Genomic DNA, 24182 nt, shown 5'->3' on the forward strand with positions numbered 1-24182 from the left:
TTGGGCTGAAACTTATGAAAATATTGTTTCACCTTAATTGTGTACATACTGTCAGTGTGTAGTAGTCATAGACCAGATCGAGTCTATGGTGATATCAATTTACCCTTTATACCTTTACTTCCATTAATAATTTGCACTGATATATTTTTACATCATTTTGTTCGTGGTCTGTTGCCCCACCTGGATGATAACATCTTGAACTTGGAGAGTTTGCAGTTTACTTTGTTTTTGTACCTGAATATATAACCTGTTAACAAGAACAGACTCACTTGTTGGCATATGTAAAATTCTACGCTATAAGAATTTTAACCCAAAAAGAAAATGAGACCTTATTTTATATATTTTGATATATTAACTGATATCAATTCAGATTTTTTTCACCCTATATTTTACCCTTTTCCTCTTCCCTACCCAACTTGCCTGCTATTCATGCAGAGAACTGGTTTCTTCTTTCTAAAGTTGAGGAAGTTATGTGTCAATGCAGAAGAGGAACCGGTCTTTGGTTTCAAAAAGCCTAGATCTTTCAGAAAACTTACAAGATGCAGGTAAGATCCAATATATACACAAAATATCTTGAAGAAGGAGAGAGGAAAAGTGATTTTTCCCTTCCTCAAACTAGAGGATGGAGTGCTTGTTTCATGGCGGTGCCATGTGGGAGGTAGAAAGACCTGAGAATAATTTACTTCAAAAATCCCCGCCAAATACGCCACTTCTCGAATTTATCTTGATCAGCCCTTTTTCGTTTCCTTTCCCACTCCCTGTATCCTCAGAGCCATTTATTCTATTGTTCTAGCAATTCTACTGTGGCTCTAAGCTTGTGCAATGCTCTCAGCAAAATGCAAGTATCATAGTATGCTCCCTGTAATTAATTTTTCTTTCTTTCTTCTCTTTCTCTATTTTTCTCTTTCCCTTTCTCTCTCTTTCTTTCCCTTTCTCTTGATTTTAACTCAGAGAAATTAGATTTAAGCTCACTCTGTGGGAAACTACTATGGGAGCTATAGGAGATAGAATTTGAATTCTTTCAGTTTCAGAAACTACTAAAGGCCAAAAGTTTAGCTGATATAGGGACCAAAAAAAAAAAAAAAATGGAAAAAAGAAGTCATACTCCAAGAGGATAATGTGAAGAAAATTTAGCAAAGGGGCTTATAAATAACCTAGGCAGGGTTTAAGAAGAAACTAAGGGATTCTGCTTCTAGGTTTGAAGGGACAAGGAGGGGGTTAGTTACCAGAAGTTCCCTAGGTGTAGCTGTAAGAAACATCATGTGCAGAAGTTGTGGCCATAGGTAAAGTGTGAAAACTAAACCCAGTGACCTGGGAGGGAGCAAGCACTTGGTCTGGTGCTTCCCATTAGTCAAACACAACCAGAAGCCAGAGGTCCAGAGGATCTTTTGTAGCAGCTCTTGTGAGTCATCCCCTAAGAGCTCAGGGCAAGGAGAAGGGCAAAGAGTGGTTCTGGCAGGGCAAAAGGAAACTATCCAGTAAAACTGACAAATGGTTACAAATGTGTTAATCTGACAAATTTCATTTAATCTTAGATCAGTGTTGTCTAATAGAAGTTTCTGAGATGATATATATGCATTAATATTAAATTTGTGCTGTCATATACAGTAGACTCTGGATAAAGGTATTTACTAAATACTTGAAATGTGGTTATTGGGATTTAGAAATGAAATTTTAAATTTTATTTGCTGTATTTTATTTGCTAATTGATTTCAATTAGAACAGCCACATGTGGCTAGTGTATACCAGTGCAGATCTTCATAATTGTTTCCTAAGCTTTAGTGTATATCAGAATCAGCTCGTTAACTGGACTCGTTAACATACAGATATCTGTGCCTCACTCCCATAGCTTCTGATTCTTTGGTTGTGTCACTGAAATTTACATTTCTGAAAAGTTTCTAGACACATCATAATTAAATATTTTAAAAACTATTGATATAGAAAAATCTTAAATGTAGCCAGAGAGAGATGATGCGTATCTACTGGGGAATACCAACTTGAGTTACAATGGATTTCTCATCTGAAGTCATGAAAGCCAAAAGAAAGTGGAAAAATATTTTTCAAGTGATGAAGGAAAAGAACTTTCAACCACAAACTATATCCAATGAGTTTATCTTTTAGAAATGAAAGGGAAATTATAACATTCTCAGAGAGGAAAAAACCCTAATACAAAGTGTTGCTAGCAGATCTAATTCTTAAAGATTAGCTAAACAAAAGTTCTTCAAAAAGAAAGGAATCGATAAAAGAAGGAATCACAGAGCATCAGGGAGGAAGAAGTAACAATGCAAAGAGCAGAAATATAGGCACATAAAAAAGACATCTTCATTGGAATGTTTATGGCAGCACAATTCACAATTGCAAAGATATGGAAACAACCCAAGTGTCCATCAATACATGAGTGGATTAATAAAAAATTGTATGTATGTACCATGGAGTACTACTCAGCCACAAAAAACAATGCTGATCTATCACTTCTTGTATTATCCTGGAGGGAGCTGGAGCCCATTCTAGTAAGCGAAGTATCACAAGAATGGATAAACAAGCACCACATGTACTCGCCATCAAAATGGTAGTAATTGATCAACAGTTATGTGCACAAAGGCTAGTAACATTCATTGGGGGTCAGGCAGATGGGAGTGGGGAGAAGGGGATGGGTAATTTCACACCTAATGGGTGCAGTGTGCACTGTTTGGGAGATAGACACACTTGTGACTTGGGTTGGGGGGAAGGCAAAGGCAATATATGTGACTTAAACATCTGTGCCCCCCATAATATTCTGAAATTTAAAGAAAAAAAGTATGAGCACATATAATGAGTTTTAACAACCATATTTAATGTTTGGAACAAAAATTATAGCACTGTCTGAGTTCCATGATGATGATATTTTAAAAATGGGGAAGATAAATGAACCCAAATGGGAGTGAGGTTTTCATACTCCACTCAAAATGGTAAAATGTAGGCCTGGCACGGTGGCTCAAGCCTGTAATCCTAGCACTCTAGGAGGCCGAGGCGGGCGGATTGCTCGAGGTCAGGAGTTCGAAACCAGCCTGAGCAAGAGTGAGACCCCGTCTCTACTATAAATAGAAAGAAATTAATTGGCCAACTAATATATATATATAAAAAATTAGCCAGGCGTGGTGGTGCATGCCTGTAGTCCCAGCTACTTGGGAGGCTGAGGCAGGAGGATTGCTTGAGCCCAGGAGTTTGAGGTTGCTGTGAGCTAGGCTGACGCCATGGCACTCACTCTAGCCTGGGCAACAAAGCGAGACTCTGTCTCAACAACAACAAAAAAAAATGGTAAAATGTTGATACCAGTAGACATAGATAAATGGAGTGATAGAGAGATATAGTAATATTCAGAACAACTACTACCCAAAACATGCAAATCGAAGTCACTATAATTAAATCAAGATGAAAGCCTAAAACATGTGCCAGTATCATACAGGAAGGCAAAAAAAGAGAAACAGGAATGAGATCAGAACAAACAAATATAAAACAAACAATAAATAGTAATCTTAAGTATTTTAATATATCAATAATTAACTTAAATGTAAATTATCTAAATACATCAAGAAAAAGTCGATTAAAAAATATATCCAAGGCTGCTTACAAGAAACTAATTTTAAATTCAATGACATATATAGGTTGAAAGTAAAATGACAAAAAAAGATACACCATGCAAACGTTAATTTAAAAAAAAAAACAGCATCAGCCTTCTTATTATCTGACAAAATAGACTTTAGAGGAAAGAAAATTACTAGAGACAATGAGGGACATTGAATAATGATATAAACGCAAGCTATCAGGAAAAAATGACATCTTAAATATGTATGTATTTAACAACAGAGTTTCAAAATACATGAAACAAAGTCTGATAATGCTGAAAGAAGAAATAGAAAAATCCATAGCTGTAGCTGGGAATTTCAACAGCTCCTCTCAGCAACTGACGGAAACACAGGCAGACAATCAGCAAAGATATGGACGATCTAAACAACACAATTGATGAACAGGCTCTAACAGACGTATATAGAACACTCCACCAAACAATAACAAAATACACATTTTCTCCAAGTGCCCATGGAGCAATTATTAAGATAGATCGTATCCTGGGCCATAAAACAAACCTCAACAAATTTAACAGAATTAAAATCATACAGTGTGTTCTTGGGCATAATGGATTTAAACTATAAATTAATATTAATAATGTTAAAACAGCAGGAAAAACTCTAAGCATGTAGAAATTAAACAGCACACTTTTAAATAATCTGTGGGTCAAAGATGAAGCCTTAAAGGAAATTTAAGAAACACATAGAACTAATTTTTGTGAGAGGTGAGCGGTATGGATCCTGTTTTATTTTTTTGTATGTGGCTATTCGATTTTCCCAGCACCATTTACTGAATACGGATTCTTTTCCCTGGTGTATATTGTTGTCTGCTTTGTCAAAGATCAGTTGGTTGTAAACGGATAGTTTTTTTTATTATTATTATTTTTTATTTTTTTTACAAATTACATTTATTATTTCTAGTTGCCTTTTGGGCTCATCTTGATTTTTTTCAGTTTATTTTTTTTTAATTTTTTAAATTTCAGGATATTATGGGGGTACAAACATTTTGGTTACATGTTATGACTTTGTCTTACCCAAACCATGATTTGACATGCCCTTTCCTCCCTACAATGCTCACTGTGTCCATTAGTTGTAAATTTACCCACCAGTGGAATAGAACAGAAAACTCAGATATAAGATATGGTTGCACAGCTCTGTTAATATACTTAAAAAATTCAATTGTACATGAATCATTTTATGTAACAAGAATAATTTTATGGTATGTGAATATCTCAATGATGATATCCAAAAAAGAATGGTTAATAGTGAATGCGGGCAATCCAATATATATGGTGAGTTTTTGTTGGTATGTGAGAGAACCCACTTTAAGTGTTCTTTAGGGATCATCTCAACTTTTAACAATCTTGAGTTGTCATCTCTCTTTTCCTTACATGAACACACCCTAGAATCCAACTCCACCATTTATTGCCCTTTTCTGAATGCTTTTTGCATGAACATACAAGAGGGACTTGGAGTTTATGGACTCTGTTTTTCATACTTGGATATTTGCTGTTACTTTAACTTGGGATATCATTTCTTGTCTTCATCATGCCCCCCAACAAAATCCCATTTACTAGAAAACTTAGCTCAAGATCCAGGTTTTCTGTGAAGTTCAGTAGGACTTTCCTCCACTAGCCCCTAGTGAAGGTCTCCATCATAAGAATGGAGTAAACATAGTTCCAGTGTGAAGTTTTACTCATCACACAGGGCCTTTTAAGGATAAGGGCAATCTTGCTCATCTCTAAATTGCTTTGCCTAATACATAGGAGGTGTTCAATGGATTTTTATGAAATGATGGGAGGGAGGGAGAAAATAAGGGAAGATGGTGATGAAAATTTATATGAATAGGGACTCACAAGTTGCAGATTATTTGAAGGTGTAGACATTTATATAAGTAGCCTAGACCAGAATCCAGGGACATAAGGATGCTGTGCCACCTGGATGGTAATGGAACCCAGGAGTGGAATTGAGAAAAAAACATTCTTGGAGCCAGTGTGTGATTTTTTAAGTCAGTGAAGACAGAGGTTTGCATACAGCTGAAGAGCTGAGTGAGTATCTGACCCTGAAAGTTTTAATTCACCCAACATAATGGTGAAAATCCCCGCCTGTGCAGTAAAGACTCCATCATTCACTGGAGTTCTTTGCTGACTGTTACAACTGAGAGTGCAGACCCAGAGTTCCTGGAAGGGAACAGTTAAGGGAAAAGAGAGTTCAAAATCAAAGGGAAAAATAAACCATATCTGGAAAGGGATTCAGGGTATCCAGAATAATTCTGCTCAAATTTTCTAGCTAATCTCTGCATTGGAAGTTTATCGTCTCCTCAATCCATCTCTCTCTGTCTTCCAGCCTGAAGAATTTTAAACTGGAACCATAGGCCCAGGATTCTTCATGATGGACTCTTCTCCTTAAAAGTGCCTCTGCGTTGAATAGAGCTAACTTCTCTAATTGATAAAATCCTCCTTTTCCTACAGGGTCCAACTTTATTCTCTTCACCTCTAACATCTAACAGAGAACTCATTATTCCTTCCTGTATATATACATATACAATTTACACCAATGGTATAAAAATTACCATATATTATAATTAGCTGCATTGTTATTTTTACCCTCACTAGTAAGCTCTTTGGTCTCAGATTTATCTTTATGTGTGAATAGGCTCTGAGTGTACCTATAGTACCTGGCATTCAATAAATGTTGAAAAAAAATACTTCTATAGCTTTATCTCTTGTGCCTTCTCTTTTTTCAAGGGCTTGTGTTCACTTTTCAAATTTTCTGCACCATACAGGGAGGTGGAAGTGGAAGAGAAAGAGAGAGAGAGAGAGAGAGAGAGAGAGAGAGAGAGAGAGAGAGAGAGAGAGAGAGAGAGAGAGAGAGAGAGAGATAAGAGAGAGTATATTAAGGCATTAAAGCTCTGGAATCTGCTCTGGTTTGGGATCCTGGCCTTGTCTCTTATAAGTTCTGTGCCATAAAAAAGACTTTTAAAACCTTTTTAAGCCTAATTTTTTTTCACCTATAAATTGAGAGTGATTACTATTGCATGCATGATAAATACTTAGCACAATGCTGGACATGATAGTCTGCTCAATAAGTGGTAGCTGTTACCATTACCTTTAAAATAATTTCAAATGTATTATATCTATTAGTGAAACAGAAAAAAAATTTTGGAGAAACAGACATTGATAAATAGTAGTGTACCAATAAATTTAAGTTCAGTATTATCTTTCATAAAGCAAATTCTAACAATAATGAAATATATCTAGTAAAATTAAAGTTAAATTTTGTTGAGAGGAGTACTTTGTACATTCTGTCAATGTATAGGGGTCTCTGGTAAACTTATTAACATTCATTCTACAAAATTAAATGATATAATGTAAGCACAAGTGTTTCTAGTTTTGAATTTTCAGCATGAATGAATAAGCTTTAATGTAAAGCTTACTTTAAAAAATTCTACTATACAAAGTAGTCAGCCTGACTTACCAAATTGAAAAAAGAAAACAAACAAAGCTTTTTGTGGTTAACAGACTGTATTTATTATTTCCTATAGTACCTAAAAAGTAAGATATATTGTAAGACTTTGTTAAAAATAATTCTTTATACAGCTTTTGTAAGGTAACTGGCAAACACGATTCATAAGTAAAAGCTAGAATTTTCAAACTAAAATCAGTTTGTTGTCTTAATGGAATTTACATAAGCAAGTTATGATTCAGTTTAAGTATTTGAAGCAGTTTCTGCATTAAAGCATTCCCAAGAAATGGAAAACTGAGAAGCTTAGATAAAGCACCAGCTGCCACATTGTCACCAAGTTAACACTGATTCCTCACTGGTCCCCATCTCATGATGGAGAGCAGGAGGAGAAAGGGAAGGAACATTTATAGAAAAAAAAGACCCCTGATATTACATTTAATTAGGGAATCCCCCAAAGGCATCTTGGTAAGGTTATTACATTTCTGAGGAGCAGAAAAAGATTATAATATTTAAGGCTCAAGATCATGCATTCATAATAAAATACAATTAGTGTAATGTAAATGATATTGAATGTCATAAAACATATTTAAAGGGTGTCATTTAAGTCAATAGTATGCAGATTTCCTTTATGAATCTTTGAGGACTTTGTAGACACATTGAAATGAATCTTCATACAGGTGGAATAAATATTAGAATCTCAAACTACATGGATGTAAATGCACTTTAATGAATAAGTCAAAAAACAACTATTTGTGCCTATCTTTAAATATCATTTCAATAGTTAAAAGTAATGTTCAAGATTTTAAAGTTCTTTAAACATAAAGAATTTTTCAGAGTAATTATGTATGTGATGAGATAAAAATTTTAAAAAACTTGGAATAATAAATGTGTAAGTGAAAACTAACTTGTATACACCAATGTAAAACAAAAACAAACTTACACTTTTATCTCCTAATTCATAGTCCTTACAGTTTGAGTGATCATTTTCTTTCTCTGGATTATAAAGAAGCATAAAGTACAGTGAAAAGTATTTTAAAGTGGCCCCAGTTTTTCAAATAAAAGACACTGCAAAAATCAAATTCCTAGACAAAACAGTAGCTCTCTACAACTCTGGTTCATATTATGCCATGTATTGCCAGATCTTACATACTCAGCATTACATTTGAGATACATGGTAAAAAATACATCACTTTTATAATAAGGCAAAGCTTGAGTCTATTAACATATTATTTAGTACATCATTTTAGTAATGCATACTTTTAAAAAAGTGTAAATGAGAAGAAAATGTAGACCATAATTGTCAGTTTCCTTTATGCTTCTTATTTTATGAATTTATCCTGTTCAAGAGCCAGAGCTTAGGTGGAACTAGTCAAAGAGATGAGAAGCCAGGAGCCTAAGAACAATGAAACAACATTAATTCCCAGAACCCAAAATAAAAGGAAACAAGAACAAAGAAAAATGAAAACAGAGCTTCAACCAATCTTTTTCAATGTGTTTTTAACCAGCTGAACAATCTCTGTGATTGATCTCAAAGGCACTTTCTAAAGAACTGCCCTCTCCAGTTCCCCCAATTGGCATTTGTCTAGGCAAGTTTATGATTTAATGGCCTGTAGTACTTCACCATCCCATATTAAGAAAGTATTTGTTTATTTGTAACTAAGCCCTAATAGTGGTGAGACTTGAAGCCCATAAACTTAGCCATAAAATACATAAGGAAGCCTCCTTTGTCACTAATCTCTATCACCACCTTCGCCTATCCTCTAGAAGAGGTACAATCCATATAAGCCATATAGAGGAAAAAAAACATTGGATTGTCCAATGGCAACTTTAACCCACTTAAATCACTGCAGCAATGTTAAGGAGTTGTCTTTCCTGATTGGTTAGACTTAACATACAGTGCCAAATAAGTGAATTTGGCATGGAGTCTTGTGAATACAGCTTCACTTCCATGGCTTGTAAACAGTTGATTATTATCTCTGCTTTCTCTGATCTTTGCTTTTATTTCTGATTTACACTTTTAACCATTTTGAGCTATATGAAGAAGGTAAAGAGGTGGTAAGTGGAATTAGATCTGGCTTTGAATAATTGACTTTTCCTTAGCTTTGTCAAAGTAGACACCTTCTTTAGTCTCTTGAACATCTCTGTCACCATCTATCACATGAATATCTGATGTATTTTGGTCATTTCGCCTCAAGCGGTAATTTTTATAAGCACGCTGAATGATGGTTGCTGAAACTGCCTCTTGTTTTCGTTTCAGAGTAGTCGTAATTGGCTCATATGTGATCTTAAAAGGGTTGGCTAACATAAACCCTGATTCTATCTCTGAAAGGACTTTTTCCATCCTCACATCATTACCCATAACTCTCTTTGTAAAAGCAAGTAAAATGTCAAGGCAATGAATTCTGTCTCCAACAGCCATGGGAAGATCCAAAGCAATGAGCTGGCCCTTGTTTGGTTTTGCCATGGAAAGAGGAGGATCAAGAGAAGCTGCAAAGTCTGAAAGCTTGCTAGAGTCTATGTACTGGGTCCTATCAGGATCAAACCGTTTCCATACCTGAAAGAATTTCCTAAAATCATCTTCACTCAAGGTCTTGACTTTTTTCTTAGAAGCAATATTTAAAAACTCCATGACAACAATAATATACATATTGACAATGATCAGCCATGATATGAGGATGTAACTGACAAAGTAAAGAATCCCAACAGCGGGGTTACCACAATCTCCTCTAACCTGAGTCCCGGGGTTAATTTTATCAGGATCACAGTCAGACCATTCACTGTTGAAAATTGCGGTGAGCATCCCATCCCAACCAGCAAATATTGTAACTTGAAAAAGGCAAAGCATACTGCTGCCAAAGGTTTCAAAATTGGACACATCATTAATTCCAGCTTCCTTTTTAACATAGGCAAAGTTGTACATTCCAAAGATGGCATAGACAAACATGACCAGGAAGAGGAGAAGACCGATGTTCAACAGTGCTGGGAGGGACAGCATGAAGGGGACCATCAGATTATGGAACACCTTTGGTCCTTTTCCAAGGCGCAAGATGTGAATGATCCGTGAGAGAAGTATTAGTTGCACAAGCGAAGGAGGCACAAGGTAGTATCCTACTGTCATAGGCAGAAATAGTCCTTGGGGTGGGAAAAGATAAAGCAGTTAATAAAATTATTCAAATACAATTGCTTTTAGAATAATATTATTTTTCACTTAATTTTAAAATATATTTTGTTAATCTTTTATTAATTCCTCCTGTTTAAGAATTAATATATTGAAAGTTTGGGATAGCCATATACTAATTGTGTCAATGCTCAGGGTATGTAGCAAAATTTGGAAGAGAATTCTCTTCATCTCTTGGCAGTATTATAGATCAAGTACTTCTGGAATCACTGATGACCTGATTCCATAGTACAGGACACTAGCCATAATTTTTTCTGATCGCTGTTGGACCAAAAAATTTAGATCAATGTAACCTTTACTGAATGCCTAATAAAAACATTATGCAAATATGCAGAGATGAATAATATAATTTGTCTTCAAAGACCTTATAATTTAGGAACTAGCAATAGTAGACATTTGAAACAATTATAATGCAAAGCAGAAAGACCTGAAAAATATAATTACAAAATCGTCTGGTACTCAGTGATTCATAGATTCGAATTTAATTTGTCTATTTCATAAATAATATATGGTCCCCAGGTGCTTTAAATGTAAATTGAATAAATGCATCTTTGCTTAGAACTTTTTGTAGCAGTAGTAGGTGAATGAAGGAAGTATGGGAATAAGGGAAGAACTATAAAGATAAAATTATAATTTCCATAAAGGCATAAGTAGTATTCTGTGGAAGTACTGAAGAAAGTGTGTTTCATTTTGAGTTGAGATGTTGGTGAAGAGGAGAGTCCTGGGAGGCTTTTAAATGAGATATTATGTTTGTTGAATCTCGAAGGATTATGCCTAATGTTTCTGTTAAACTTAGGTCACTGCCTAAGATGACAATTTCTCCAATGTTCTATCCTATCAATACTCTTCTCTCCATAGTGCTTTAATAAATCTTCTAGTCTGACCCAAAGGCTCATTTCTCTTCAATCTTCTAACTCTTCCATTATGCAGGAGTTATCACCATTTAATTGTAAACAAATTTCTCTACATCCTCATCACCATTTTTTTTAACCTCCTTTCTTATCTAACACCTGACTCTATCCTGAGGATACTATTTTCCTTGCAACCCTTTTAAGTGCAGGTAGCTCATTCTTCCCCACTCCATGTTCCTCGGAGTAGACAGGTGAAATAAGCGTATTTCTTTCTTTCCAGGGTGATTTCTGGATACTTCTCCATCCCATGATTTCATAAAGAAAAAAATGAAAGACATTTCTGACACCGTGTGGATCATGCCATTCAACTACACCATTCCTACCATTCCTTGGCTATGTGATGTACTCATTCATCATTTGTCTTCCCTGGAGATTTTGGTAATTGGCCCAGTCTCTCCCATTCCACCTCAGTGCCCACCATCAATCCAGTTAAAGTCCAGCCTCTCAATCTTTGGCCTTCTGAAGTTTCATAATCCATCGCTTTACTTCAGTCATCCACATCTGTGACCCATTATCTGTGACCACATATTCTGGACCCAGACTACCTTACCTTATGAAACTTCAAATTCAAACAGCTTCCTCTCTGACTGCAAATTCTTTTCTTTCTAGCTCTCTGAGTAAGCAACTTCCACTTCAATCTCATGGGGCTCTTAATTTCATAAATCCTATTTTCTTCCTATCAGCCCCCCTCCTGACTTCATGTACATTTCTATCAAGATTCTTATATTTCCCCCTCAATAATTAGTTGCATTGCTTCAACTATCAGCTGAATGAGTGAATTTTCTAGAAACACAACTGGAAAAATAGTTTACCTATATTTCCCATTGCTGAATACATAGAATAATGCTTGACACAATAATGTATTGTGTCAATATTGTCCCTACTCTCTTGGAGCTTACAATCTGGTATATGTGTTATGGGCAAGCAGACAATAAACTTCTTTCTACTTGAAATTCTTATTGATCCTAAATTCTTTGCTTGACTATCTCTTACCCATTTATCTCTTACTCTATTTAGATTTTGCTTTTTCTACAGAGTTTTCTCTGACTGCTACTTACTGATTAGGTGCCTTCCTTCTGTTACACTGCTGTGGCATCCTGTACTTCCCCTGCCATAACCTTAAAAGCACAGTATTAAAACGTACTGTTTAATTATCTATATCCTTTAATATACCATAAACTATGTGAATACAGGAATTATGTCTATCTTGTTTACTACTGAATTATTTTCATATAGCCCAATATCTGTTCACAAAGAGGATATCAAATGTGTTTCCTAAACAAAAGAGTGAGAACCCCAAAGTAAAAGAAAACTAGTGACAAATTTATCAAAGCCTAAAACTTCAGTTATAAAACTTGCAAATGGTTTTAGAGAGGAAAGGAAATAGTAGTGAGCTTAAAAGCTTACATCATTCTAAGACATAAAGATCCTTCTACTCTTATTCTGGAAAACTAATGTATGTTATATACTGAAGGAGTAACTAAGCATTTACCTGGTGGCTTATGATATGAAGTCTATGCTATTAGTTCAAGAAATATTTTTTAATATCTTATGTCTGTAAGGCATGTGTACATGTATGAATGCAAAAATGTGAGGCATTCCTTTTGGGAATAAAAAGGATCCCTAACTGTTTTGCTTATTAGGAGATTATATCTCAAGAGATATTTACTATAAGAGCTTACCTGAATTAATATTATTACAAGTGGAAATTTCACTAAACAAAATCTTACCTGTAATAGAGAAAATGACCACCATAAAATCAAAAATGTTCCATCCAATGGTGAAATAGTAACAACGGAAAGAGAGGAGTTTCAGTATACATTCTATAGTATATAGCATAACAAAAATTGAGTCAATCCAGAAGAAAGCAGTTTCCATTTGTGGACTCTGTTCATCACTTTGTATTGTAAGGAGTATTGCTTGGAGACAGATATGAACCATGATGATGATATTAAAGACAGGATTTGTTACCAAGTCAAAAATGAATCCTTGGAACTTGTTCTGTGTGTAAAAAAAAACCCAGGTGTAATAGTATTATTAATAGTATATGTGCACATACACATACACACACATACACCGTCTTTAGATTCTAAACCTTCACCCCCAGAATAAATATGACAATAGTGGGCTTAAATTTTTACCAATAGCATATAGTAAAAAAAATTTAAAAATGACAATTAAAAGCTTTTACAAGAAACATTTTATAAATTTTGTCAAAAGCATTTGTTAATCTTCTTCTTCTTCCTCTTCCTCTTCTTCTTCTTTGTTTTTTTTTTTTTTTTTTTTTTGAGAGACATGGTCTTGCAATGTTGCCCAGGCTGGCTTCAAGTTCCTGAGCTCAAGGCGTCTTCCTGCCTCAGCCTCCTACGTAGCTGGGACTACAGGCATATGCCAGAACTACAAGCTATTAAAACTTTTAACAATATATTTTTCTTTTTAAAAGAGAATATGTTAATATAAATAAAACAAAGAAAATTTTTTTTGAAGCTTCAGAAATATCTAGACATTTTCTTACTCCTGGGCGAGGTACTGGTCTTTGAGAGTCCTCATACATCAGTTTCTTCAGCCCACGATACTGTTTCCTCTGTTTTATTGTTATGAAGATATTTGAGCCTCCCTGGTAAATAAATGAAAGAAAAAGATATTAAAATCACATTTAATATAAATTTTCCCTTATATAATATGTGTTTTTAAAAACTTGTTAATTTTTGATTTAATCCTTTTACAAAGGCTTAACTGTGATGAATTAAATCATGTTGGAACATGTCTGACTTTCTGTACAAAAATCTATATAAAACACATACAGTATACACGCTGATAATGACAATATTTGATAATCTATTGGTACACTTTCCTGTGGGTAGCTAACCCTATTTTCACTTTTCATGCTACTGGGGGCTATCTCTTGTTAGAAAGGGACAAAAGAGAAACAGCAGGGGACATCTGCTTTATTAAAGGCTTACTAACACAGGTTGAACTCAGTAAAGGTAAAGTATATTTATGCCTTTAAATAAGCAAGAATAAATAGAATAGGTCAAATATTTTATATGATTATATACTGATTTATTTTCCAAATACTATCAGAAGATATTTTTCACAATTATTCCAAAAGTATTTTGTGCTTACTTTTTCATAGCCTCTTCTAGGGTTTATTTTTCTGTTTATAGTGCTCATTTCATCATCTTATACAAAATATGTAAAATAAATAATGTCATGTTAATCTAGGAATTAGGGATTGTTACTGCCCTAAATCAGGACCAGATTGCTTAAATTTGATAGAGATCACCAATTTAAAGCCCAGAATCCTAAGATGTTGTCCCATTGGGTTGATGTCCCTAGGAAGCTGAAGTATCCAATGAAAATCATATTTGATCAGTGAACCCTCTACTTCCACCTGATTAGTGGAGACTCAGAGTGGTCTACAGTAGTGCCCCATTCACTGAAGTTTCACTTTCCACAGTTTCAGTTACCTAAGGTCAACTATGGTCCAAAAGTATTAAGTAGAAAATTCTAGAAATAAATAATTCATAAGTTTTAAGTTGCATGCCATTTTGAATAGCATGATGAACACTCTGTTCTGCTCAGGGTGCGAATTCTTCCTTTTGTACAGATCTTCACTCTGTCTACATTCTCTGCCCATTGGTAGTCAACTTGGTTATCAGATTCAATGTCATGGTATCCCAGTACTTGTGTTCAAGGAACTCCTATTTTACTTAATCATGACCCCAAACACAAGAGCAGTGATGCTGGTAATTTGGATATGTAAGGAAAAGCACTTTAGAGTGCTTTTCTAAAGTAAAAAGGTGAAATTTCTCAACTTAGTAAGGAAAGAAAAAAAATTATATGCTGAGGTTGCTAAGATACTAATATATGGTAAAGATGAATCTTCTATCCATGACATTGTTAGAAGGAAAAAGAAATTTGTCCTAGTTTTGCTGTACCTCAAACTGCAAAAGTTACAGTCACAGTGTATGATAAGTGCTTAGAGAAGATAGAAAAGGCATCTTAACATGAATGGAAATGTGTTCTTATTGACAGCAATTGGGTTAGCTCTATCCACGCTTGTTTCAGGCAACCGCTGGGGGCCTTGTAATGTATCACCCCGTGGATAAAGGGGGACTACTGAACCAGGCTGCACATAGCTAAAGATGGAAATTCAAAATTAAACTATTCTTTTTGAAGGCTTTCCTATATGCCTTATAGAGGGTAGGTATCTATGGTTAAAGTAGGTGGACTTAGATGTCTTTTGAGACCTTCTCAAAAGGTGCAGGCCCTGAAGGGGAGTCTTTGTGTAGATATGGCACCAAACAGTGGTTGTTCAAATCTGCCTTTGAATTCTCTCTTATCAGATTCAAGCACTCCTATTTAGTCCATCTAATTAGGATTTATGACTCTCTCTATTTCTAGCAGAAAGAGTTACTTTAACTTAAAAAGATGTCCATGTTGATTATGGCTCTGAAGGCTTTGAATATAACAAAGTGTAAAAGAGTATTTTTTCTTGAGTTCTTCACATATTCGTGAAAACACACAATATTACTTAATTATTTATTTTTCAGCACATCATCTTGACAACATATGTACAGAAACGTGTAACTTTTAACTTTTAAACTTGTCTGTGTATATTTTGAATATAGAAAGCAAGTGATGATGAATATTTCAGCAATGTCCATCAATGTACAGGAATATTAATCATTTTATTAGATATGTAATAAATAAAATCAACATTAAGCTGAATCTAAAACCAATCATTTGAATCAGTATATTTTTATAAATGTTTTATTTTCTCGGATATCGATGAATAAATAAAGAATATACTTATCTTTATTTTATATTTGTTGAAATTAGCAATAATAACAGCAATCAGCATACTCAAAGGGAGAAATAATCCAAATATAATAAAGTTGATAAAGTAATAATACATGTAGATGTTGATTTCAAAATTAGGCTGCATATTTACCTAGAATTTAATTTAAAAAATAAGCAAATTATTGATATTGACTTTTTAAATAAAGATTTACAAAACAATGTATGACAAGAAAACCCAGCAATGCTTCCTGAGGTATTGTTTCTTTTTCCTTTTCAGTAAAGGGATATCATTGCTTATCATTGTTTATTTGAATTTTAAAGTTTATTTCATTTATTTAATCACTGTTACAAAGTCCGGTAATCCTTTAAAATGGGCCCAGTGGACCTCAATCATCGTATAAAACACTGGATTTCACTGCCCATTAGATACTCAATATAAAATGAATTTAATTTCTATTAATTATTGCTGATATCCCATGCTTGAATTGCAAAAAGAACTTTGCTCGAAGCTTAACAATGGTTTTAAAATTATACTTACTTCAACAGAATCAACTGCTGAATTCATAATAGTGATCCACCCATTGAATGTTGCCTGTAAAAAAATATGTATTTAATTCTTATGGAAATTTAAGCTTCATGGTTAATAAAGAGTAAAAACTCAATATGATATTAATACACTAAAACATTTGATAATAGGCTTGCCACACTTCAGTATGTTGTATAATTGATATCTTTAGTATTTTCATTACTATACTGTCTGTTGACAACTGTTTTAAATATTTAGTTTATCTGTAGTTAATAAAATATTTTAGGATAGTATAAATAGAGCTGGAAGGAGATCAATAGCTGAATGGTAAATAAACACATGCCATGGTTTTGGTTACTTGTAGCTGTTATAAATGTGCTTTTCTGTGGGGGAGATATGAGGAATAGCCCATCTCTCCACATCTGCTAGATAGTGGATCACTGAGTGACAAAGAATTGATAAAGAAAAGTCAAATGTGTACTTACTACTTGAAGCAAAGAAAGGAAACCATTTCCAACATTATCAAAGTTCAGTTTTGCATTCTCCCATGGCATGGATTCATTAAACAAAAGGCTTTCACATTGACTTTGATTCATGACTTCAGATATAGGAAACCTTTCTCCACTTGTTGGGTCAATGCATTCATAGAACTTGCCAGCAAATAACTGTACTCCCATGATACTAAAAATCAGCCAGATCATAAGGCAGACCAGAAACACATTCAAAGTAGGCAAAGTTGTTTTTATCAAAGCTCTCACAACCACCTGGCATATAAAAAAATAAACACATAAACTTCAGATAAGAAATGTGAAACCATTTTAATTTCTGATCAAATTGAAAATATTAATTAATATAAAATCACACTGAAAAATAAAAAAATGCCATATATAAAGATTTAATAGCCCACATGTTGGTATTAGAATAACCTAAATAGAAATTCGATTTTGATTAAAATACATAAAAAATCGAAATATTCTCAAAATCTTTGTACTTAAACATCATTAAATGACAACAGAGTTGATTAGTACAAATATTAGAATAAATAATTTTTTCACTGACTCAACACATGTTTATTGATTCCATATATTGTGCCAGAAATGATAATTCAAGATAATTGAACCATGTGTATATATGTAGTTATCTAGAAAGCATATAAAATGAGAGGGAATGGGACTAGAACTGTCTTGATTCTAACCGTAGGAAGAATGAGCCTGCAGAGACAGTAAAGAAGTAGGGGAAATTGGAAGGCCAAGAGATTGTGCTGTCAAAGAGGACAAGGGAAGAGATTGTTTCAGGAAACAATGAATGGGCTGCAATACTTCACAAAGCCTCAACCCTCTCACTGAACCATTCTGTGTCACTGGTGAGTCACTCCAGAGTAGGAAGTTTGTGAGATGAATCTACTACTTAAATTTGAATACCAGCAACGGTCTATAATCACTGTCTTCATTCACTCAACACCCTTTACTCTTTAATATTAAAATAAGAAGTTTGTTCTCACCACTCCACTGAAGCTATTATGGCAAATGTAAACCAGTTGCTATATCTCATAGAATGTTTTCAATATTTATGCTATTTTTTTCTCCTTTTCTTAGCTTTCATACTTTTGATTTCTCTTGCCTGACCTTCCTTCTTTCACTTTTTTTTTTTCTGATGCACCATTGATTCTCTTTTCTACCATTCCAACCTTCCTCCATGAACCATTATTAGATATTATACTCATCCTTTTGCCTGGACCTTTTTTGCTATATTCTATAGTTATCTATCTTTGAATTAAGCTATTGACTTTTAACTGTACCTTCAATAACACTTTATTTTATTTCTAAAATGTGGTCAAAGATCCTTTGTTAATAGTTTAGCCATTTTGAGAGGTCCACTGATGCTGCTGCTGAAAAATCCACATAATAAAAATAGTGGATATGGCTGACACAAATATTTGAGTAGTCGAGCATCTAAGACTTTACGCTTATTAAATACATAAAACATTAATTTAGTAAGCACGTAGCTCCCTACTATCCTCAATGATATATCTTCAGTGATAACTTAACTACAGAACTTCCAGAGGTTGAGATGAGGCTTCAAGTCTGGACTTGACCTTGACCTAACCATGGCTACCATTTTCCTGACCTTGAATTGTCCATAGTCACTATCTCATTGCCATTGTAATGAATGTATGACATAAATTGGCACAGTACTTAATTTCTGACAGAGTCATTTTCCCTGGCAAATCTCTTCATGCATTTCTCTCAAATGAAGGCAGACAATTTGCTGGTTTTCACACTTTGTTTTTCTCCTGTGTATCTAAATGTATTAGTAAAATAAAAATTGGTATTATTTCATAATGTTTTTACAATAAAGTTTATTTTAGTTACAACCACTTAGATTGTATGTGTTTGTGTATATGTGTTTGTGTTAAATTATAAGTTTTAAATCAATAGACCATCTTCAGTTTGTAGTCCTAGAATATTCTATGAAGTTTTCCTATTTTAAATTGTATTTATGCTCGAAATTTGGTTGTTTTGACATTTTGACCTCAGTATTACAGACCTCTTCAACCACTTTCTCCTTTTTAGCTTATTTTTCACATAATTTTGGTTTAAAAACATTGGGGAACATCATCACCTGGTGGACCACCAAGGTGTGGTTAATGAAATATATTAAGTATTTTATGAGCTATATTATAATAGGAATTTTTCTGTATTTGGAATGTTTATATATTTGCCACATAATCAAAATATTGCTTTCCCAACACTAGTAAATCAAATGCATTTATGAAACAGATTGATCAGACCCAACTCCTGCTATAACGAGTCAACTACAGATTCATGTGCATTACAAAAATATGATCAATTATATATTTAGCATATATATCAAAATATATTTAATGTACTTAATACATGTACTTAAACATGTATACATAATATGATATCAAGGTAGTACTATTAAAATTTCTGAAATGATTTCTAAATAAAATATGTATTTTAGATTATCTATATTTTGTTCAGATTTATAATAATCACTAAAATTTTGAGAGGAAAACAAATATTTACTTTTTGCTAAGTGGAAAGACTTTGTTATGGCTTCTTAATTAATGGCAGTTCACATGTAACATACAATGTATAAACTATAGAGATAATATAGCTTAAATACAAATAATTTTCTAATTAGACCCTACCATACCATTGAATATGTGATATTAGGTACTATTAATCAAATAATCAGGCTCATATTTAATTTTTTTAAATAGTGTAAAAAACCTACAAATGTATGATTATGAAATAAAAGGTACAATTGAACTTTTTCTGTCATTTCTGCATACAATTGATCATTGTATATCTACATACTTATACTATTTGTGGTCGTTTAAGTCATAGACTCCATTTTTTTCTGTTAGGTTTAATCATATGAGATTCCCATTATTGGCACAAAAGATTAAACATTGGCCATTTTATGTTATTCAATCTGTTAGTTTTCTTTACATTATTCAGAAGAGGCTTTAATTTAATATGGCAGTGAGGGAAAGAAGGCAAACAAGAATCCATAGTTTGTGATGTGTGAATTTTAAAAAGTACATTTATTTTAAAACCCAAACTTTTCTTTCATTCAGTGAGGAATGACTTAGTGTATACAATGTTTTTATAATATTTTAAAAAATTTTTAATTTATTTGTTTTATTTGAGAATATTATGGGAGTCCACAGATTTGGTTACATAATTTGCTTTTGTACAGTTTGAGTCAAAGTTATAAGTTTTCCCTGCACCCAGATAGCTGCGTTGTATCTGTTGGATGTGAATTTTCCCAGCCCTCCTCCCCGCCCCTCCTATTTGATTTCCATTGAGTTTTACTGCCATATATGCAAATAAATGTTGATAGATTAATTCTAATTTATTATTAACTACCTGTGGTGTTTTTTTTTTCCCATTCTGGCTATATTTCACTCACAATAATAGTCTATAGTTCCATCCAGACTGTTACAAAAGATACTAGGTCACCATTTTTTATGGCTCAGTAGTATTCCATGATATACAAACACCACATTTTTTTTTCTAATTCTATAATGAAATTTAATGTGGAAAAGAGTTAAAACACAGAAATTCACTGTACAGAGAATATTAAAATAATCCATCTATTTTTCATAAAAGTAAGCTTTAACTAAATGGCTCATGTAAGAAACAGTATAAGAAAAGTGTCAAACAAGATATAGTCATAGTAAATGTATTAATGTGATATCTATTATTGCCTACTACTCATAACATAACATTCAACTGAGTTCTTTCAGTGGCTTACATTAATTATATTAAGATACTCTTTGAAGGCTCCATTCACATATTGATGGGTTGTTTTCACATCTTTGCAACTGTGCTGCTATAAACATTTGCATACAGGTGTCTTTTTTATAAAATGTCTTTTTTTTTTTCTTTTGGGTAAATACATAGTAGTGGGATTGCTAGATCAAATGGTAGGTCTACTTTTTGTTCTTTGAGAAATCTTCATACTATTTTCCATAGAGGTTGTACTAGTTTGCAGTCCTACCAACAGTGTATAAGTGTTCCTTCTCTCTGCATCCATGCCAGCATCTTTTGTTTTGAGACTTTCTGTAAAAGTCATTCTCATTGGAGTTAGGTGATATCTCATTGTAGTTTTGATTTGCATTTCTCTGATGATTAGAGACAGTAAGCATTTTTTCATGTGTTTGTTGGCCATTACTCTATCATAATTTGAAAAGTTTCTGTTCATGTCTTTTGCTCACTTTTTAATGTGTTCTTATAATTTTAAAAAGTTTGTTAACCAATCACAGTTTCATTTGCTGACAGTTATATTTTTAATTGAGTTAATTTCATTAGTATTCATCTTTATGTCGATTAGAAAGGTATTTTTGAAAGTATGCTTTCTCAACTATTAGTTTCTTTTTATTTTGTTTATCTTTATTAATTTTTATATCTTATGAGCAACAAGGGCCTAAAATCTTAATAAGCATAAGTAACATACTCTAATATATCCTATTTTTGAGCAGCAGCATATAAGGTTTTTTGTATTAATATTGTTAAAGATATAAATGAGTAGACAACAAAGCTTGTTAATTTTTAGAAATTTAGTAATTTCAAATGAAAATCTAGAGATTAGTTTAGAAACTTTTCTCTTACCTTCATGCTTTCAAATTGAGATACAACTCTGAGTGCCCGAAGAAATTTTATGGAAATAAGTGGCTTTAGTTCTTCTCGAGATTTTCCTATTAAGCTAAGACAAAATACCTATACATATATTAAAAAAATGAACAGGATTCCATTTTAATCAAAATAATATATAAAATAAACTTTACATTTATTATAAGAGAGATACACAATCAAAGATTACAAATAAATCTGTGGAAAATTTCAATATATATTGTAAAATATGTTAATAATAGCTTACAGAAAATTATAAGAAAATCATTTTGTGTTAAAATCACTTAAAAAAGATAAAACAAAAATATTTTCTGGTAAGAAGAAGCATGTCATCAAGATGAAGAAAAATTTGTATATTTTACATTCTTTATGGTCAAGGATTAATATTCATATCTTTCTTCAGTTTAAAATTAGATTAAGAATCAGTTTCATCATTATTTGCAATATAGTATTAGTATGAAATATATTCATTAAAACAAAATTTGGAATATATTTACAAATGCATCCATATATGAATATGGTTAAGACAATACAGAAAAATAATTTCAGAGGACAGGAATAACAAGGATATGAATATCATAAAATCTAATTATAAAGTCAAAAGTACAAACTACAAAAAAGTGTAACCAGACATGAAAGTAATTTTAAAAAGTAAATATAGATGTGTATAAAAATGATTCATAGTTAATAAATACTGACCAAGGTGGTAGAGTTATGATTAATTTTTATTGTATGTTCATATTTTCAAATCAAATATATGAAATATTTATTCTTCTGATCTTATACTACAGAGATGATCTTGAAGTTGGCTTTGAAGTGAGAGCTCATTTACATAAGCATGGATGAATATGGAAACATAAGAACAACGACTAGGAAATAGGAAGGTGAGTTGCAGGGATGTGTGGTTTGACTAGAGTAGAAGGCTAATTTGTAAGAATTGATTTAGAAGACAGAGGTGAGCTATTGTAAGTCATTAATTATAGATTGTGGAGCTTCCATCATTGCTTATAGAATAGGAAGCCATCCATTCATTCAACAAAAATTATTGAGCATCTACTATGTGATAGCAAATGTTCTAGGCACAGGAAATAAAGGAGAAAAGAAAACTGAGAAAAAATTCTGCTCTAATGGAACTTATCTTTTCGTGGGAAAAAACTGTCAATATACCAAATAAATGAATAAATTATATAATATTAATGGGAGCTATGGATATGAAGGAAAAAGAGAAAGGGAAAAGGAATATTGGAGTGATTATAGCTTTAAATAGGGTGGTAAGGAGAGGCCTAACTTCAAAAGTTTCATTTCAGCTAACATATAAAAGCCAACAAAAGTTCCAGGTGGAATGAAAAATAGGGCAAAGGTACTAAAATGAAAATAATCTTGGCATGTTTCAGAAGCTTCAAGAAGTCCAGTCAGTGCTGGTGCATCAGTATATAGACTTGGACAGGGGAAAGGCTGAGTAGTAAAAGATAACATAATGAGTGAGATGTGCAACGTTTGGGGGATGGTCACACTTGAAAGCTCTGACTCAAGGGGGAAGGGAGGTACATGGGCAATATACGTAACCTTAACATTTGTACCCCCATAATATGCTGAAAGAATAAAAAAAATGGAAAAGAATTGGAAAAATAGAAAGAAAAAAAAGATAATATTGGAACACATAGAGATAATATTGGAACACATAGGTCATTGATTAGAAAGACTGTGGCTTTTGTTCTGAGTGAGGTGAGGTGCTTTTAGAGGATTCTAAGAAGAGAAGCGATGTGAGCTGACTCCCATTTTACAACAGCCACTCTGGTTGCTGTGCAGAGAACAGAATGAAGGTGAGCAGGACAGAAGCAGGGATGCCAATTTGGAATCTACCATAGTGATCTAAATGAGAAATTTTGGTAGCTTAGATAAGCATGGGACTGGTGAAGATCATGGAAAGTACTCTAATTGTGGACATATCATTTAAAAGTCAAGCCAACAGAATTTATAGGTGCTGATATTTTCAAGATATTGCAAGATATATTTATTTGGTTATTAGTGGGTTCATAAGTGATTATTATGATAAAACAGTGGTGAAGTGCTGAACTTATTAGAATGAGAAGAAAAAGATTTTGAACATTGAAAATTGGGATGTTGGAGACTAAAAATGTGCAGGGAAAGGAAAAAGGAAGATATAAGTAAGAGGAAGGGAAATTAAAGAGTAAGAGCAAAGAAGAAAAAGTAAATCAAATAGCCTTTTAAATTTTCTTTAAAATACGTACAATAACAACCATGAAGTCCAGCTTGTACCAGCCATTAGTGAAATAGGCTTTAAAACCATATGCCATCCACTTTAGAAGCATTTCCAGAATAAAGATGTAAGTGAAAATCATATCAGCATATTCTAATAAAATTTTAATAGTTTTTCTCTGATCAATATATATATCTTCAAAAGCCTGTGGGTTAAAAATGTAAGGATTAGGTGTACATGTAATTTCTAAAAACTCTGTTGACATAGAAGGGAATGATATACTGTCTCTAAAAGCATATGGCGAG

At 33.1% G+C, this 24182-nt stretch overlaps 1 protein-coding gene across 1 annotated transcript in view; it reads right to left on the bottom strand.

The window, feature by feature from the left end:
- Nucleotides 1-8041: 8041 nt before the first annotated feature.
- The window catches only part of SCN7A (sodium voltage-gated channel alpha subunit 7), an 83256-nt gene continuing 67115 nt past the window's right edge, over nucleotides 8042-24182 (bottom strand). Inside the window, exons 18-25 of the mRNA XM_012757048.3 lie at nucleotides 23909-24082; nucleotides 21636-21743; nucleotides 16977-17255; nucleotides 16504-16557; nucleotides 15979-16116; nucleotides 13675-13779; nucleotides 12890-13160; nucleotides 8042-10202 (exon numbers count right to left, since the gene is read on the bottom strand). Coding sequence (XP_012612502.3) covers nucleotides 9136-10202; nucleotides 12890-13160; nucleotides 13675-13779; nucleotides 15979-16116; nucleotides 16504-16557; nucleotides 16977-17255; nucleotides 21636-21743; nucleotides 23909-24082 — 2196 coding nt within the window. The 3' untranslated portion in view covers nucleotides 8042-9135. The remainder of the gene's footprint in view (nucleotides 10203-12889; nucleotides 13161-13674; nucleotides 13780-15978; nucleotides 16117-16503; nucleotides 16558-16976; nucleotides 17256-21635; nucleotides 21744-23908; nucleotides 24083-24182) is intronic.

Source organism: Microcebus murinus, chromosome 8 (genome assembly GCF_040939455.1).
Source record: "Microcebus murinus isolate Inina chromosome 8, M.murinus_Inina_mat1.0, whole genome shotgun sequence".
NCBI lineage: Eukaryota > Metazoa > Chordata > Mammalia > Primates > Cheirogaleidae > Microcebus > Microcebus murinus.